The sequence below is a fragment of the Neltuma alba genome, unplaced genomic scaffold, assembly GCF_004799145.2.
Source record: "Neltuma alba isolate B1F8T4 unplaced genomic scaffold, ASM479914v2 tig00012843_pilon, whole genome shotgun sequence".
NCBI lineage: Eukaryota > Viridiplantae > Streptophyta > Magnoliopsida > Fabales > Fabaceae > Neltuma > Neltuma alba.
Genome location: NW_021637231.1, coordinates 489,682 through 509,682, shown reverse-complemented (window position 1 = coordinate 509,682; position 20,001 = coordinate 489,682). Strand labels below are relative to the sequence as shown.

General features: G+C 35.6%; 2 protein-coding genes across 2 annotated transcripts; one reads left to right on the top strand and one right to left on the bottom strand.

The window, feature by feature from the left end:
• Positions 1-520: 520 nt before the first annotated feature.
• LOC114731733 (uncharacterized) lies at positions 521-11,576 on the bottom strand. Its single transcript, XM_028918976.1, is given in 14 exon segments — positions 521-1,249; positions 1,985-2,191; positions 3,342-3,462; positions 4,004-4,206; positions 4,919-5,689; positions 6,901-6,970; positions 7,702-7,805; positions 7,894-9,089; positions 9,092-9,266; positions 9,325-9,639; positions 9,641-10,243; positions 10,461-10,531; positions 10,837-11,092; positions 11,204-11,576. Coding segments are annotated over 13 exon segments (4,065 nt in total). The 5' UTR covers positions 10,922-11,092; positions 11,204-11,576; the 3' UTR covers positions 521-1,105.
• Positions 11,577-15,710: 4,134 nt separating this feature from the next.
• LOC114731750 (protein SGT1 homolog A) lies at positions 15,711-19,112 on the top strand. Its single transcript, XM_028919004.1, has 10 exons — positions 15,711-15,973; positions 16,213-16,282; positions 16,543-16,667; positions 16,972-17,110; positions 17,555-17,651; positions 17,769-17,834; positions 18,041-18,176; positions 18,385-18,464; positions 18,609-18,713; positions 18,801-19,112. Exons 1-10 carry the CDS (start codon positions 15,814-15,816, stop codon positions 18,906-18,908), a joined length of 1,086 nt encoding a protein of 361 aa, XP_028774837.1. The 5' UTR covers positions 15,711-15,813; the 3' UTR covers positions 18,909-19,112.
• The last annotated feature ends 889 nt before the right edge of the window (positions 19,113-20,001 follow it).

Below are 20,001 nucleotides of genomic sequence, written 5' to 3'. Positions count from 1 at the left end.
TCACTTTCTTGCTATGGCCATCCCAACTTCAATTATGCATACAAATTTCTCGGCCATGTCGTCTCCTTAGTTTTGGGGATAGCAAAAAACATATCAATTAATAAAATATTGATTACACAAAAAACTCATCTTAATTTTTTAGATCGAAACGTTATGATGGGCAGCAAATATATCAAGGTAATAAGTATAACCACATTTATTATATTAATCATAAAATTATTAATGCAAGAGGGAATACTAATGTTAAATGATGACATGTTTACGTGCAACTCGAAGTTTGTAGATTTATTACTTAAATATTTATATTTACAACTTAAAAGGCCCTAATATATTAGGGTTCTTATAAGTCTTCAATTGTGGTTCTCTAACAAAACAATGTCATTGCAGCACCGTAGAAGTACGGAATTCAATATGAGTATATAAGAAAAATTTTGCCTCGATTTATGTGAAAGTATTTTTTTTAAGTGCTTTTATTCTTGTGCTGAACACCCATGTAATGTACTATTAGTAACCACATTTATTTCCCAGAGGATAAACTTTTTTCCTTTTTCCAGGTGATAGATATAAGCTTTAAGCAAACATCAAAATAATGCCAGCTTCGTCCGACACCAAATTAAAATATGGTGTCAAATATAGCCTCAACAGTAATTTTCTCAAATTTAAAACAAATTAATCCTACATTTATCGAAAAACTAAAAATATAAATATGATTTTCTTTTTTGCCTGAAAGAAGTTATGTATATAAATCTGATCTAAAGTTCACTCATAAAACCGCACGCCTTTTCAGCTTGGCAATATAAAACTGTACTCTTTCGCCCGCTAGTCTTTTCTTTGTCCCGTGCAAAAAACAGCCGACCGTTACTGAAGTTAAACCAGAAAAACTTGTTTCGTGGCGTACTAAGCCTGTCTGATTTGTTTCTGGGTAGTCAGGCACTGTTGAACTGTATAATCTGCCATTCATACCCAAAATCCAAGCAGTCCTCTATTGGCATCAAGAATGCTGAAGATTCTCGTTGCATGCTGATAAAGCCTCAGCTAACATAAGATTGTGTTGCAATTTGAGAATTTTCATCTGGAATTTCTCGGAATCAGTATTACAGGATGCTTACAACTGGAAAGTGCCTAATTCGTGGCCATGCCTTGAAAGAAGTACTTTCCGGTCACCAACCCATTCTAGTCGATAAGAGAGGTCAAGATTATGAAGCAGTTGTTTTAAACTGTCCCCATGACCTGGATCCCTAGCATTCTCCTACAAAAGATTAAAAACAGTCAGGGGTGTCCAGGAGAGAGAGAAATAGATTTATGTATAGATTTATGTCACCGATAAGACAATGTTAGCTAGTAAAGCTTTCATCTCAAGGCATTTTGACTAGGTAGCTGCAGATACTTTCCGTGATTTAGGTTTCATGCATTTCAGATAATCTAATATACTTCTTCCATTCCTAAGTAACCTTCTATAAGCTTTTTATATTCCTATTCATAAGTCATTTGGTAAAAGATATGAAACTATTTTTTCTCTAATAGCGCCCCGGCATAAAGAGTGTTGAGTAAGTATGATGGAGAGGGGAATTGAGAGAAATGATCTAGAATTTGCATTTAATTAAAGGTATTTATGAAAATATGGGGTAATTTTAAGACAATCAACTAATTTTAACTAGCTTTCCTAGTTTGTGTGAATTAGTTAAAGACTATATACAAATAGGAACAGAGGTACAGAGGTAATAGTTTGCTTGATCCTAATTTTAAACCAGTTTCCTTTTAGACACCAATTTGCTCGATTTATTCATCTTCCCTTTCAATTCTCCTATCATGCTGTGTCTGAATAATTTAACCTCATCGTCAGGGGAATTCTTATACCAGGCTTGCTAAAACCACATGTGCTACGATACCATCCAAAATTAAAATAACCCAAGTTTGGTCATTATTAGACAATATCGAGAAATGTGAAAAGTTTGGGCCAATAAAAGACAAGAAATAATATTACCTTCAAGTTTGACTGTCCGTCAGCTCCCAAAATGTTGGCCATTATACTTGATCTGGATGAATTTGGAGAAAAGCCCTCCCAAGGAGGAACAAAAATTACTTTCGTGCACTGGACAGGAACAAAGTTCCGGCTTAGTTTCTCCCACCAGACAGATCCCAATGACCACCATCTGATCATCAGCCCATGTTCAGAAAAGGCAACCAGCCCCTACAGTTGAAAATGGGTAAGTTCTAGATGAAAGTGACGTAATACATTCTTTTGTGTGACTAAAGTGACGTAATACATTATGAAAGCACTAATGTTACAGAGCAGTATATAGATTTCCCACTCAGAAGAGAAAATATTTGGAGATTCTTGCAAAAAGCATCAATCCTTGGGCAAATGGACTCACATAAAATCATTAAAAATAAAGTAAAATAAAAGGGAAAACACTGGGCATTTATGTGGAGGGGGGGTTTAATGGAACTGTAATCAATGTCATCACCAGCATTCAAGAAGGTTAAAGAAAATTAAGAAAGTTTTAAATAGAAAAGGCAGATACCCCCCCCCCCCCGGGGGGGTTAATGTCTTGTATTGTTGGTTTGATTTGGGTTCCGTTCTTCAAGTCTTCGTTATTGGGGAGAGGCACAGATAATTTCACTTATGCACCTATTTTCACTCCAAGTAATAGTATTTGGGCCTGTGATGTAATTTCTTTCCCCACTTTACGTGAGTTTGTTGTACTAATTTCAATAAAAAAATAGTATAATTCCCTAATTACAATCTACCCGCACATTGCACAGGATAGCATATGCTAGTTTACATAAAGATGAAAAAAAGTATGACAACAGAATAGAGGTATACCTCCCTAGGACCCTTTCCAACCAAAAATTAAATGAGTTTGAAATATAGTTTCACATTGATTCATCCAGCATATATTTGGTCAATGAAGTTTGATGAAGCACGATGGGACGCTTAAGCCCCTTAACTAGGTAATCGTACAGAATACAAATACATTGAGAGGGTGAGGCATAAAGCTGGGAGGAACAACATTCATTCTAGTAATGGTTTTATATCCAGCCAAGCATTTGTCAAGACTATTGCTTACATTGTCATCGTCAATAACACAGTAACATAGTCTGATGTCAGCAACAGCCTATTAGCACACAAATTTAATCAGATAGCCTAGGAACTTTATAGTTTGTTTATCCATCCTGATGCATTCAGATTCTGAATTAGGAACAAAAGATGCCCACAAAAGCCATCCTCAATTTCCAAATTATCATAGCAAGGCGAGATAAACAAATGCCAGCTAACTGGATCAAATGAAGAAACAGTGCATTCAAAATTCTTTTAATCATTTTTCGGTGCTGGGTACCTCTCCATCAGGTGAAAAGCTTAGAGCTGAAATAGCAGTGAATATTGTTTCTGATGCTGCTGCAAGCAAACTTGGGAGGCCAGGAGGCCCACTTGCATCCAAAACTTTTATCATTGTCACGCTGCGCCAAAAACAAAGACAAAAGATAACTTTATAAATGAAAGGGAACACAAAGGCGTGCAGCGGTAAAGAGTAGAAGCAAGAATTAAACACATGATGATTTAGGTCAGCTACACAGTAAATCGTGATTAATTTAATTCCATCCGTTAAATTACACAAAAATTTCCATTTATATCATTCAATGGCCTTTTACAACCACCTGGTAGGAACCAGTGTAGTTCCCAAACTCAACTCAGAACAGTAAACAACACAGCTGATAATGATGCTGCACTGTATTGGGGAACAACTAAATATAATTAAGGGAGGAACTAAAGCCTTGGTTTCCTGTCTATTTTATTTTGACCCTTCCAAATGGTAATTATAGTTCTACCAGTGGATTTATCATAAATAAGATAAAATCACAAGTTGACAGCAATTCTCTACAAGTTCATGCGTGAGACAGACCACAAACAGTTAGCAGCTACATCTGTGAAAGACTAGCGATTACAACTCCATACTCATATAACAATTTGAGTTCCACTGGTAAATTCATATTATAATACCTTTGCATGTCATAAACCCTAATGCTTGGGTTATTAACCTCTCTAATCACATCCCCAACTGCCAATCTGGTCCACGTATCATTCATAGCAACCATAGGATATATGCGTATAACCTCCTTTAAAGTTGTCATTGAACTTTGGAAGCAAGTTTTCCGCATGACTGAGTTGCTTGGATCTATAGTTTGTAAAATGAAATTGACAACCTGCAGATCTGTCCCACTGTCACAGAAGTTCATGCTTCTATATTTCATGACATCTAACCTAATTAATACCAAAAATTAAAACTCCAAGGGCTGAAAAAAACAACCGAGCATCAACATGCTTTACAATGGAAACAATCATGGCCTCTCTAATTAGAGAATCCCTCTGCTCCAAACTACCAGTCACCAGAAATACAAAGAACAATAACAAGTTCATTATGCAAATAAGAATCAAAGGGGAGAATAAAATATAAAAATTATAGAGTCAAAGGCACAGGCATGTTATGACATACAAAAAGAAATAAAGTACTATTTTCCATCAGCCTTCTTCCTTTTTTTCTTTGGGGTACAATCATTTGATATTCAACACTACTAAGGTCAACTTCGAGCATTATTGAGCCCAATAGGATGTAGCTCTCCCAATTTGAATTTCTTCCAACCGCCATTTTTGATCCCTTAACTTTGCTTAGGGGATAACCAAGAATAGGAACGTTTTTAATAAATATGATGCAACAATACTTCTCTTTCCATACAAGTATTCTTCCAATATAATTCTACAAAAATATTTCATTTCACTAGAGAGAAAAAGATATTTGCATAGGAAAATCACTTTAAACCAAACCAAAAAAAAACACACAAAAAACAAATAGATGAACATTATCCTCGTAAAATTAGAGAACCTATAGCATAAGGTGCAGTGAATAACTTCACTAACCTTGTCAAGATATTGAGCCAAGTTCCTTGGAGAACCTCGCATAACCCTGATGAGAGTCATCAGGGATACTAAGTGGACAGGTGAATCAGATGCAGTAGACCAAATTTGACTTTCAACCAGACTCAAAAAACCAAATATATCAGCCATGGCTAAACTTGGAAGAAGAATTTCAATCAAAGACTGTTGAATAGAAACTGATGCAGCAGGAATTTCTGCAACTAAATTCGTGGATGACCCGTTCAATTCTATTTGGAAAAAGATATCCCCAATTAGACGAGGTATCTCAGACCCAATGCAATCTTTCCATGTATTCTCCATGCCCTCCGCAAGAAGCTCAGCAGCAGTGGAGCTATACTTTTCATTCATGGCCATAGCCAACTTCATCAGTGGATGAACAACTAATGTGGCAACGCTTGGCTTCACAAGGCTAGGATACCAGATTGCCAATGCAGCAGCAACAATAATGTGAGATGTCATTGCATCTTGACTTGTTCCCCCAACACAAGAAATCCAATCTTGCACTTCAAAGGATTCTAGCCATGCAAGTATATTGGATTCCTCAGTTTGGGAGATTACTTCTTCATCACCTTTTAGTCCCGTCTTACCCTGATCCATACCTCTGCTTCCAGCCACAGGGTTAATATTGGTTTGCTCAGTCGTGTTTAAATTGCACAGAGGTAGTGGGATGGCATGAGAGGCTGCGCAGTGAAATAAAGAACGTGCAGCCATACGTACATGTTCACTCTCAGCTTGCCAAAAAGCCACTAGAAGCTGTAAAAAGAGGACAAAAATTGAAGACACCTAGTGCAGTGTAGTGTCAACTGACTCATAAATTTAATAACAAATAAACCTAGTCAATAATCCAAAAGGAGAAATGCCATAGTCAAAACATTCAAAGTGATTATTCTGGTTACATTAGATTATGAAACAAAATTAAAATGCTTCAAAGCAGAAGCCAAGCTACAACAAGAAGCATACAAGGTACTAACTTTTCAGAATTGCTACTTCGAAGTTCTTAATGTGAATAAATAAATTTGTAATCATACATAAGCAATTTACCCCTACTTTTCAGCTTTATATTAGATGGGATTATATGAGAAATAAGAAATGTATAGAACAGAAGGAGGAAAAAATATTAAAAAACAGGTTCATTATGTCATATCCACATATACTTCAGACATCATGTTAGAGGGATTGAAATATAACTTTTAAAAATCCTAGTTAAAACAATTTTCCTCTAGCTATTAAAAGAAGAAAAAGAAAAAAATGAAAAAGAAACACAGTTCCTCTCCCTGCTCTTCTTAAGCAATTAAGAACCCGTATTGGCATGCAGCTCTCAGCATGCAAATATTTTTCCTTTCAACAAAATCAAAACTAAACTCCCGGATTAGCAACTCTTCACCTTTATAAGCCATGAAACACTAGATCAGACAACTTTTCTAAAAAAATAATCATTGACTAAGAAAATAAGATTAATTGACGAAGGAAAGAAAGCTATTAAAACCAAAGGGACAATATATTGACATGGTTAGGTCTCTAATCAAATGACAGACTGTGGGTGGACCCATGCAAACGGCACAAAGCTTTTTAACTGGACCCAATAACAGTCATTAGAACAAATTACACAAGCCAGTGCATTAATGATAATGTAAAATATGATGAGTTGAAATGTATTTCACCATGCAATAAAATATTGAATTTCATTTAGAAAAGCTCTTCAATTGGTCTCTTTCTATAGAAAAGCAAATTATGAGAAATTCATCCCTTTGACCAATTAAGTTAAGGGGGAAAATCTTTATATAGATATATGCAGTGTAAGAGAGTAAAAGTCATCAAACAAAGTTCAGCATTATTGGAGACTGCAGCAGTATAATGCATACCAAGATCATCGGTATCCACCATAATGATAATATAGGGACATGAGAGAAATTATTTTATAATAAAATAAACAAGAGCAGAAAAGCAATTCAACATATTACAACCTGCAAGGAAGGTGGCTTCACATCTGGAATTTTTTCTGTGAAATTCCGAGTATAGAATGCTGCTAAAGAACTGCACAAGATACTTTCGAACATAACCACAATTTCTTCCAAATTGGAGTGTTTGTAAAGAGAAAGTAACGAAAATAATGAATACTTTAAGATGGGAGGTGGAGTATGCATTTAAGATCACAAGGCAACTTTATTAGCCTGGCGGCAAAGATTCAATTCACAAGAGAAAGTCATCAAGAATAGTGAACAACAGGAAAGCATCATTGTAAACTTCATAATATCTAAACAGATAAAACATAACCTACTTCTCGTACTTGAAGATTCTAAATCTTTTATTTGACAAGTTTACTTGAACCTCTGGACCTATAGTTAAATCTAGAACTAAAAACAAATCACGTGATAGACTAATCTGGGCATTGGAAAATCTTCTTTGTTCAGAGAATCTATATAGATTGCAGCAAAAAAAAAAAAATTAGAAGCATTAGCTAGGCTACAAAGGTTACTAAAAACCCACTAGCAAAACCTACAAGCTAACCAGCGGATTAAAATATCTACAACTACATAGATGTTCCCGACTTCAGAAAAACCTTAAAAGGAATTTGGGCCAAGATAGCTTTCCAATGGTTCCTTTCATGTGATTATTGAGCTTTAATTCAAAGTAACTTTCCAGAAGAAACTACAGTAATTTTTCCAATTTAGCTTTCCTCCGAAGTAAAATTAAAGTCATTTTCAAGTATAGAAGTTTACAAGCAAACTGATTTGATTGTTTTGATCACATACTGCAAACCATACCTGCTGGCTGCTGAATCAAAGTGAGACATGCTAATCAAACGTTGAGCAAGGGATACCATCATCAATGACCTCATTGCACAAAACTCAGCTGATAATTTCCAGAGCTGAAATTTAGGCTTTAATGTTCAGAAAACGTTGAAAGGAGGGATAAGAAAATAGGTCCTAACATGCAATACAACTCATCCAGATTACCTCAAGAACAGCACTCAGACCAGGAAATGTCAATGTCAAAGACCCTCTATCCCCCTGGAGTCCTGCAGCTATTTTAAAATTTTCTGGTCTCCTCAGCTTCATATCTCTCATCAGTAAATCATCAAGCTCAGTGTCTACATCCCACAAATGCAAAAATGACAAGCTAAACCGAAGTAAGCATTCTTCAAATAGCTTCTCACGCCCCTCTACAGTATCAGTAAGGACTTCATATGTTTCTTGACTTTCATGGTTGGAATTTCGTTTTTGCATTTCCTGCTGCTTTGAACTGATATTCACTGGCTCAGAAGACTGGAGCTTCTGATGAGAGAACATCAATGATGCAAGATCAAAACTCAAAGCCACAATACCAGGGAATGGGCTAGAGCATTTTATTGGGTGCTTCTTACTCCAGAGGGCGGAGAGAGAAGGTGAATATGCTTTATCTTTATTTGCTTTGTCTGCATGAGTTGGAGAAGCATTCTGCTCAGCCACACTTGAAATGCTTGGTGATGATCTAGATGAAGTGACCAAGCTCCCTGAAATACTGGATGAGGGCTTAAACAACCTTCCATCTTCAACAGTTGGGAGAAGTAATGAAGAAACTGATGTATTTCCGTTCAACAATGTGCCAGATATGGAGTTCATGCTGATGCTATCACAAAAATGATCAAACATAGAATGCGCAGCTGTACCACGAAGAATCCTCTCACGGCAACCAGTCTTCACATCCCATATGTATAATAGAACAGAAGTATCAGATGTTCCAGTATGTGTTTGGCAGAGACAAGCAATGTAACCTCTAGCTCCATCCCACACAACTTTTGAAGGATAGTTCATGTGACCAGGAAACATTCTTTCCACCTGCAAAGTTTCAAGAGAAACGAGAGCAACACATGAGTCATCTCCAATTGAAAGGAAGCAATTGCTCCAAGGACGATCAGTCAAAGAAGGGGGAAGAATAATTTGGCGCACTGGTGCTACATGATGATGCATAACCATAATAAGACAGCCAGTGTCGAGATCCCATATACGAACTGTGCAATCCACACTTCCAGACACCAAAATGTGACTAAAACTATGGGCTTTGGAGCTACCCATCATTTGATGAGCTGCCAAACAGACTACCGCACCTGTGTGCCCAGAGAAGTACTGTTCGCATGCAACTGACTTTTCCTCAGTTTTGGAACTTACACACCATCTAAACTCATCGTCTGAAACAGATCAAATCTTACAACCTCTATTAATCCACTTAAGAAACCATATACAACAGCATAAGGAGCAACGAGGCTCTCTGATATGATCATGAAGAAGAATCCGTCCCTCGTTAGTATTGTAATTACTTGAGCATTCCAAACTGGAAGTTGATTCTGTCCCTACACTATTTAACCCTTTCAACTGATCAGAGTTCTCAAACAGGTCAGTGAAAGATACACCATCTCTGAGCATTCTACATTTCATACAACCCTTTTCATGGCCATTCAGCATAGTCCTTGCCCCAAAAGTTTCAAGAAACATAGCCCCCATGACATGCGCTTGAGTAGAATGCTCATCAGAACATGAAAGATTGTCCAGAAAGGAAATTTCTCCCAACTTTGTATCACTAGACAGTAACCTGAATATGCAGTGGTCTTTAAACATTAAAGCAGCAACATTCCCATGGGTTGCAATTGAAATAATTTGTTGCCCACCACTCAATCCCTCAGCCCAAACAGAACTTTCCAACTGAGATTGATCTTTATTCAAACTAAAAGTTTTCCCCCTGATCATGAGGATCTTTTGAAACAGAAACTATTTGTTGCTTCCCAACTGAATCAGCAACGAATATAGAATGCCTCTCTTTATCATTATCATCTGAGACTACAGCCATAAACTTCATGGGGCCAATAGATAGATTTCCATGAAAGACGGTTTGTGTAATGGCAAGTGAATATGTATCAACAATAACAATAGTACATTTTGGAGGCTTCCTAGGCTGAGTTTCTCTATCAATCAAACCGTCATTTCCTTCCACAGCATTTACAGAATAGTGGTCTGACAAATGAACAGTGTCCATGAAAGAACAACCAATACAAACATATCTTGCTCTTGAAGGCAGTGTTCGGATCATGCATGGACTGCCCACCCAAGGAGGCAATTTCCTCCTGCACCGGCAATGACCACTGCTTCTACTCCATACACACAAGAAGCCATCAGTACATGCACTTATTAATGCACTAAAATTACTTGAAGTAGATTCGACTACTAAATTACTTGAACTGCCTGTATCTTTTTCTGCTATTGTAGGACTGCAAGTTCCAAGATCAGTGATCGGTGCAGCGTGACCACACAATATACCCACTGCTTTAACTTCCTGCAATGATAAGTTCACTCTTAGCTCAGAGCAGAACTTGAGGCTCTAGTTTGTATCTAAAAGCATCATATTATTGGATGAACCCATGCACTCTATGCTTAACCGAGTCTGAGAACAATTAACATGGGAAAGGCAAAAATGCAACATCACGATATTTGAAGTCATCATTTGTGCATAAGAAAATAAAAGCCAGGCATTGGGAAAAGAATGGAAATACCGGGCTGGAATAGCTGTTGGGTATGGCCCACCAGATGATGGAGCCATCGGATCCACCAGTATAGAAGGATGGTGCACTGCTTTAACTTCCTGCAATGATAAGTTCACTCTTAGCTCAGAGCAGAACTTGAGGCTCTAGTTTGTATCTAAAAGCATCATATTATTGGATGAACCCATGCACTCTATGCTTAACCGAGTCTGAGAACAATTAACATGGGAAAGGCAAAAATGCAACATCACGATATTTGAAGTCATCATTTGTGCATAAGAAAATAAAAGCCAGGCATTGGGAAAGAATGGAAATACCGGGCTGGAATAGCTGTTGGGTATGGCCCACCAGATGATGGAGCCATCGGATCCACCAGTATAGAAGGATGGTGGTTGACTGAAACTGGCGACGGCGGTAACTCTGTGAGGTGGGGGAGTGCCAGACCATATGCATGCTACAGATCGGCACTTCATAATTCACTTCAATTCCCAATGTGTAAGCATTTGATATGATGAAACATGGCGAGCCAACTCACCGCTGAACAAGCTGAATCGGCTTTTGATAGAGGCTAAGAGGATACTCCAGATGGCTATCTACCACCTTTCTTTTCTAAATAGGCTCCAGCTCTTAAATTTGATTTCTTTCTGCAAGAATTTCGTTTCTTTTGTGAACATTCAACAGCAAGTGAATAATATAAAATCAATAATCGATTATCGAATTCCTGAAGAAAGAAAACTAAGTTTGTTTGGAATTACAGCGGAAAGCATGTATCCTTGGAAAGTGATGCTAACTACTAGGAGATGGATTGAGGGCGCTGTCGCAGTGGCCAAAAGGACTAGAACAAGAAGATAGCTTTGACAGGATTGGAACGTTGGAATCGTATTGGAAGCAAACCAATATGTTGATCCTCCAGCGAATCTTTACTTTCAGGCTTCGACAGACTGAAATGTATCCTCACCTCCTACCCTTTTCCCCAGCTTCCCGGCAGAGAAATTGATAGCCTGTTTGGCGCAGAGGAAAATCTGTTATGTCAGATGAGGAGAGGGAGAAGGACTTGACGCCCGCTCGATTTACAAAATTTTATCATATGAAATAGGAGTCAGGATTTTATTCCCACGCGAGTTGTGTTTGGTTGCTATTTATTTGCCAGCATTACCATTTCCTACATATTCTCATTTGCTCCAAATGCGGGAAACGTCACGCCCCTGGTCTGGGGGATAGATCCTGATCCTAGTAAGGGAATGAACCTTGAAATGGATGAACAACCCTAGGTGATTCCTCTTCCTATTATTGCCATCACATGCTCCTCATTTTTTATTGACCTCCAAGCCTTGCTCTCCAAAAATCACTCCCTTCATCTCCCTTCTGTTGAATTCATTAGACCCACGCATTAATTTTATTTTGATTGAAAATTAAAATATTTTACGCTGTAACATTTGGTTCCTTGTATCTGGTTTCAAAATTTTGTGTTACTTCCTTGTATTTCTTCTCCATTGTTCTCTCCTCCCAGATTCAAACGCCATCAAGCTAGGGTAAGCCATTGATTCCAAGGGACAATGAGCATGCTACTAAGACATGGGTGCACCAAAATGGCAACATCATCTTTGATTTTGGTTTTTATCAACTTGGAATCAGATTTGACAGTGTGGTTGTCATTAACAATCTGGATAATGGAATTTGATTTGGTTCTATTTATGAGAGGGTACAAAATTGGGGTTGTTTAGTTCGGCTAAGGAGTGTGTCACATTAGCAATAGTTTGTTCTATTACAAGTGTGCAGCAATAATTCTAATGGCATTATTATGAATGATCTGTTCAATTGAGCTTAAAAAAAGATGACACTGGCAAAAAGAATGACATATTTTTTAGTAATATTTATTCATAACCTTATGAATACTCATTATAAGCTTACAATTATTTATAAAATGTCAAATTTATCTTCAACAACCGAGATGAAAAGACAATATTTAATTTTAAAACATACATAAAGATTCATCCCATTAAATAGAAATGTGAGATTTCTTGTTTAAATCATTTGGCATCAATTCCAAATTTCTTCTATTATGCCTGTCTAGCTCTCTAAAATCATAACCAGCAATTCTAGTATCACTTAACTGTTTTCTCCTCTGGTCAGTAGCCATTACTACAAAGTATGAAATATTCTTCAGCCAAGCACTCTACCAGTATGAAGCAAGATACTCTCTTGTTCAATTCTAATGAACATCTTTATTCTATAAATAGCCTAGTAAGCAAAAATGGAGAAGATTCTCCATTATATCATAACTCTCCAAGTCTGGCTCCAATTTATAGATTGTTGGACAATATTTTCTGCAGCTCCATGTAACAAAAAGTTCTTACCTTCGAAGATTCATACCAACAACCTTTCCTACCAACACAAAAAAAAACCAATGCTTTCGCGAACACATTGTGCCTGTTTGGGTCGGTTTTTATTAGCACAAACATGACTTAAATTTAAAGATAAGACCCATTGAAGATGGTGTGATGTTTAGCAAAGCCTATAATGTAATAAACTATTTTTTCAGTCACTAATCCAAACAGATCCATTAGGGGTGAGCAACAAACCCTTACCGCTAGCTCGCCCATAACCCATGAAATTTTGCTCATTTAAGCCCGCCCAATTAGCCCAAATAGAGATTATAAACGGGCGGGTAGCCCATTAAACGGGTGGGCTATGGGCAAAGTATTGGGCTGTCCATACCCGCCCATTTAAGTTTAAGTTTTAAAAAATTTTTATTCTTCATTTAATTGATGATATTGTTTCTCATTCATATTTTATCAAAACCTTCATTATACTGTCTAAGTTTTTATTTTATCCTTTAGATAAAAGTTGGAACTTTCAAAGTTTATGAGACTTTATGATTGGTGACTATTTTTTGATTTATCAGACTTAATTGTTTGCGAATCTAAGTGAGATTGTGTGATTGAATATGGTTGATGTTATTTCATATTTGATTTGCTATTTGACATGCAAAATTTATTGACAGCTTCATAAGGTTACATATATAAAATAATTCTACTGAAAAAAAAGTTTAAAAAATAAATGGGTTACCCCATAACCCGGTCAGCCCAAACGGGCTGCCCCGTAGCCCATTTAATATGGGCTAAATGGGCTACTACGGTTATGGGTTACCCATGCCCATTATGAATAAATGGGCGGGCTAATGGGCAACCTTCGAGTTAGCCCATCCCGCCCATTGCCAGCCTAGATCCATTTACAAAGCATCCCAGCTACTTAAATTTAAGCAGCACAGAGCAGAGCATTTTCTAAGGGTGATGCCAAAAGGAAGCATATTGATCAACAATAGGACAAACCTTGTACTTCTGTATGAAATAGAGCTAGAAGCCTCCGTCATTTCTAAGCTTTTTCATCAAGCAGGCAAACGAATCATAGCTCATCTTCTGACTAGAACTAAGAAAGATGAATTTCCCAACTATGTGTTAACTCATGCAACTATGCCCTTCCATGGGATCTCCACAGAATAACGCATGTGCATAACCAGTCAAAATCTAAATTCCTTTGATGCCATAATTGCAAACATCATAAGAATTCATATACATAAACGTTTCCCAGATCGCAGCAAATCAAAAATAAACCTACAAGACAACAGGAAAAGCAAATGCCAGAAAAAATTTGGGCAACAACTTTTCACAGTTCAACAAAGATGGTACAAGAACTAGCTTTCCCAAATTAAACAGAAAACATCTCAGGTAGGGTAATAAAAAACTAATCTTGTTTGCTTTTTTTATCTTATATTTTATTATCAAAATTTTATAACTCCGCTACTCCAATTTTTTAAACTGAGCTCATAAAAATTTTCATTCTATTACATTCCTTTTAATTTTTTGGTACCAAATATAGGGTAAGATGCTCGCGTGTTTCGTTTAATTTGGTTGTCGGAATGGATCCCATGCTTGTAACTTTTGTCCGGAAAAGAAAAAAGAAATCGAGCCGAACAAGCCTCCTTTGGGAGTTAAGAATTTTATTTTTTTCCAACTTAATGACCTTATAAATGACGCGAAAATTCTTCTATAGGTGAAAAGTTATGTCTTGAATTTCATTATAATCTTATATAATTAGCACACGTCTTTCTAATTAAAAAAATTTTTTTTTTACAGTACGAAGTCCATCTTCTTATAAATTTAAAATAGAAAATAAATTTTTTAAGCATTTTAGTCAAAAATTCGATCCTTAAAAATGTATATAAAGAGAGTATTGTAACCAGCATTAATAACTCTCTGGCAAGTTTACAGCGCGAAGGGACCAACTACATAGCTAAAAGAAAAAATAGAAATACTTTAACAAATCAAAAACATTAAATCATTTTGTTTAAATTTTTCAATTAAATATTTTTAAATGATAAAATTTAATTATACACGTTGAAATAGTTTTTAATTATCTCTTTTAGTAAAAAAAAAAAGGTTTGAATTATTAATTATTAGTTAATTGATAAATTTTTTTAATGAAAATTTAGTTATCAATCAAATTTATTAAAAGTTTAGCAAAAAATATTGAAAATTTAATAAGAAATTACATTCATTGAAATTTTAACTAGTAAATTTATTTGAATTTTAACGAGTATGTTATAAATTATATTTTTTTGATAACTTTAAAGATAAAATAACCGACAGAAAATGGTTTGACATTAAATTTCTTTTTTTTAGTTTTACTATATCAATACAGTTACTCAAGAGTTGTATCGAATCTTAAAAATATGTAAATAAAAATTTATAAAGATATTGTAAGAACAAAATTTAATGAAATTATTTTTATTAATATAATGAAACGATTTGTATATGCAAATCTAAAGATTACAAATCATTAATTTATAGTAGTATATAATATTCAATACGCTTTATCATAATTAAATTTGTCAAAATATCGTAAAGAAAACTACAAATTATTATTAGTTCTTAAGATAAAATAATCACTTTTGGTTAAAAAAATAAATATTCAAAAAAGATAAAATTAACTTGTGATTGAAAGTTAAATTATGAATTATTTCAAATTAAATTAAAGTGATATATTTTCGTTTCAATTTATCTGGTTTTAAATATATCTAACTTGTTTTTTGGCCAAAAAGGATATTTAATTTCTTTTTGTGAATGTCAAAAAAGGATAGGATTAAACAGATTGAGCCACGATTTTATCATTAATTAATAGGACGAAACCAATTTAGTAATCCTTGCAGTAACAGGACGAAGTTTCTAGATAAGAAAGTCGTCGAAAGTAAGCTCGTCAAGTCAACCGGCTCTTTCCCTCTATTTGTTCAAAGCTGTGCAACTCCTGCTCTCCATCACTGAACCGCCTGTGATTCTGACTTGGGAGGTCAGCAAGCGACGCTACAATGGCAAGCGAACTTGAAAAGAAAGCCAAAGAAGCGTTCTTCGACGATGACTTCTCTCTCGCTATTCAATACTACTCTCAAGCAATCGACTTGGATCCCTCCAACGCCGATCTCCTTGCCGATAGAGCTCAGGCCCTCATTAAACTCAACAACTTCACTGGTTCTTACTTCTCCCTCTTTGAATGTGTTTTTATTTTGCGTATTTCTGTTGTTGTCGTTCATGTTCAGCTATATTTTTGGAGTAATCCCACTTGACTTAAACATGGGAAGTCCTATTCACAATTTATTGCCTCCAGTCCTGTTTCGTTCATGTAGTGTGGGAAAAAAAGTCTTTTTTTTTTTGCCGCCGGATCTGTATTTTATGTGAAGTTTGACTTGTGGGTTTCATTTACTGAACAGAAGCGGCTTCGGATGCAAACAAAGCAATCGAATTGGATCCGTCGTTGATAAAAGCGTATCAACGTAAAGGGTCAGTAGATTTCATGATATTTATGATTATGATTTACGTATCTTCTTCTATAATGGTGTGTCCTTGTTCTTTCCTCTCTTTCACGTTTTTTCATTGGAACTGCTCTTTGGAAGCAATGTCCTCTATTTTTGGTAACTACATGTTGCAAAAATGATGCTTGACGTTTTGCTTTAAACAACAAATTACTTTAGCACCTCTTTTTTAACCAGGCCGTGATTAGTTTATCAATTCATGCGATATTTTTTAATATAAAAATTCAGGGCCGCATGTTTAAAGCTTGGACAGTATCATAATGCGAAGGTGGCGCTTGAGACTGGTGCTTCTTTGTCTCAAAACGATTCAAGATTCACCAAGTTGATCGAAGAATGTAATCTCCATATTACGAGTGAGTAGATATTCTATGACCTCTTAGAACACTTGGTTATGATCATGTGCATGACTTTTACTTGTACGGGCTTTGGTGATGATGATTGTTTTGCTTATTTCTGTTTTAAACCGTTAAGTGTGTTACTGTAGTTATTTTTCTGTTAATGATTGTTGACTTAAATTCTTTCTCCTGATACATTTATTTTGTCCTTTTGGAGTCTCATGTCCTAGCTTTGTGATGTGCTATATGAGGAGCGTGTTTTGTCTTGTTAATTCTTTTCATAGTTTTTGGGTTGGTAATATGTCTGTGGGAATTCTGTCAGAGGAATCCAACGGTCTCACTAGCTCTTTATCGTCAAATGGGGCAGTATTGAATGTACCGCCTAGTACAACTGAAGAAAATGAAAGATTTAGTCGTGCACATCAAGCACACACCGATACCTCTGCGAAAACAAGATACAGGTAGCGTCTGTACTTTTTTCCTCTGTCTTTAATTTTTTTTGTTTTCCCTTGATTGATTAACTTTCTTAGGAAAGTGAACTTGCATCATTATTGCCATCTTTCAACCTATTTGTATGATGAGATTGAAAGCTTCTGTACAATATCTTATCTTGTACTGTTTTCTTTGTAACATCATGTAAGGAAATTTTAGCTAAAAAATTGTGATTATGTTACCAAATGAATGTCGAATTTGCTTGGAAGTACAGTTTTCTTTCTTTCTTTCTTTTCTATTTAATAGCTTTTTTAACCGGATCCCATATGAGCTGTATCCCTTTAAATTGTCAAACTTTCCACTGAACTGTAATTGTTTTTCTCCTGTCTGTCTCGTGTATCTATCTATAATTCTTTAAATGCATGCGCAATGACCTCAATCATATGGTTATCTGATAATTATTGCTTGAACAGACATGAATACTACCAAAAGCCAGACGAAGTGGTTTTGACAATTTTTGCAAAAGGAATACCACCAAAAAATGCGGTTGTTCAGTTTGGTGAACAAATTGTAAGTTTATAATCTGGCCATTTCTTGTTTTCTCTGATTCCTCATATCTCTTTATAGATGAGTACCAGATCTTTTAAATAATCAATGTACTGAATGTCAAGCACTTTATTTTGGCAGCTGAGCGTTACTATTGATGTTCCTGGCCAAGAAGCCTACCACTATCAATCTCGATTGTTTGGAAAGGTATTGCAACAGCTAAGCTAGTTACTGAATCTGCGTCCTTTAAACATAGAAACTCTGGGGAGAAGCATCCGTTTGCTCATCCCCATAAACATTTCAATACCCTTCTTTTTTGCCCGTGAAAATTTTCAAAATTCTATTGTTTATTGATCATAGATTTATTAGTAACTTAATCTTTTTCTTTTCTCCTCCTCCGTGGAGCAAAATAGATAATACCTGATAAGTGCAGATTTGAGGTGCTGTCAACCAAAATTGAAATCCGTCTAGCAAAAGCTGAAGATATTAATTGGGCATCTTTTGAATATAGCAAGGGTGCACTTCCTCAGACGAAAAGTATCTCATCAAGTAAGCTGAGTTACTATAGTGTGTTTCTAATTGTCATGACCCTCAGATTATTCCACTGTTTGGGCAGGCTCTATAATTATTCTCTCTTTTGTTTGATGTTGTAGATTAACTAGTAGAATGATTGCTTGTGCATTGTTATTTTCTTGTTTCCTATTGGCTATTGGTAAGCTTGCTTCTAATTTCTGAATCCTAATGGGTTTATGTGCAGCTGGATCTCATAGGCCTGCATACCCGTCATCAAAGCCAAAGAAAGACTGGGATAAGCTGGAAGCTCAAGTGAAGAAAGAGGCATATTTTCTAAGCTAACTCCTCGATTGACTTCTGATTTATCATGAACCAAATTACCAGCGGATGTTTTGATCTTTATTGTTGGAGAGCAATATGACGTGTTTAACAACTAGAATATTGACGTGATAATGATCCGTCTTTCAGGAGAAGGAAGAAAAGCTAGATGGTGATGCTGGTTTGAACAAGCTGTTCAGAGATATATTCCAAAATGCAGATGAAGACATGAGGAGAGCGATGACCAAGTCTTTTGTAAGATATTCATTCTGTGTTTATAGTACGATCCGTAATTATACTTGGTGTTCTTTGTAATCATTTAGTGCGTGAAATATTTTGTAGGTGGAGTCGAATGGAACAGTTCTTTCGACAGATTGGAAAGAAGTGGGATCAAAGAAGGTGGAAGGCAGTCCTCCAGAAGGCATGGAGATGAAGAAATGGGAATACTGATGAGCCTCGAGTTTGCTGCAATTGCAGATTGATTTTAAAATATTTTTCACTTTTTTTTGTAAAAAGTGTGGCTTCTAAATTTGCATCCTTTCATTTCAGACATCATTTTACTTTTGTTTTAAAAGATTTGTTGAGCTTGAATTAACATGAAACTTAACTCCCGATCTGATGAATAAACTATTTTTAAGCATAGGATTGATTTGATGTGGATGGAATTTTTTTTTTTTTCAAAATAACCTTTGAGATTTGATACCAGTTAAATTCATTTGAAGCAAACTTTGCAAATCGGACTCGAACAGCTAGTTTCACACGCTTTACAAAGACACAATGGTATAATGGCACAGGGACATAAGACAAGGAGCATGATCCGCGACCTGAGCGAGTAGGCTCCTGACAAAAAACACGCATTACATAGTAATGAAGATCTAATCATTGATGATGAATGGTCAACTTAAAATAGCTTATAAATAACTTTTTAATTATAATTTATAAGATATGAGGTAACTATATAAAAAAAAATTATTTCGACTTACATAAAATATACTTATAAATAATTTTAAAAGGCGAGAGAAGAAATGAGAGGAATTGTTGTGTAGATCATTAATTTCCATTTCCTTGTGTAGTTTTTTTTTTTTTTAAATACACATTTCCTTGTATAGTTCACTAAAGGTAATTGGCTGAGCTACTCCTGGGCATCAGCCATCACTACCATTTGGGAGAAGTAAATTACTAATAAAAAAAATTCAAAACTCTAGTAGGAATAAGAATTGTGATTGGGATTAAAAAAATCATTAAATAATGATTAGCAAACAATTACCTCCCATCATATTATTCTCTAATCCCATATATATGGATTTTTCCAATTTCAAGTAACAAACAATTACTCCTACTAAATACTTTTTTAACATAATTTTTTCAATTACAATCACAATTTCCACCCTTCATTTTCAATACTCGGTACCAAACAAAACCCTAGTCTTATATATTGAATTGAGCCCATCTATCTCAAGCACCAAACTTTAGTTTCTTAAGAAGTGAATGATAAACTGGGTCAATTTGTTAAAGAACAATTAAAGTTGTTGTGACAGTTATG

Bases quoted from the DNA above. Each gene is read 5' to 3' on its own strand.
- LOC114731750 (XM_028919004.1), top strand. From the start codon at position 15,814: ATGGCAAGCGAACTTGAAAAGAAAGCCAAAGAAGCGTTCTTCGACGAT. The intron at 18,177-18,384 runs GTAAGCTGAGTT...GTTTATGTGCAG, and splicing joins GACGAAAAGTATCTCATCAA to CTGGATCTCATAGGCCTGCA. The intron at 18,465-18,608 runs GCATATTTTCTA...TCCGTCTTTCAG, and splicing joins AAGCTCAAGTGAAGAAAGAG to GAGAAGGAAGAAAAGCTAGA.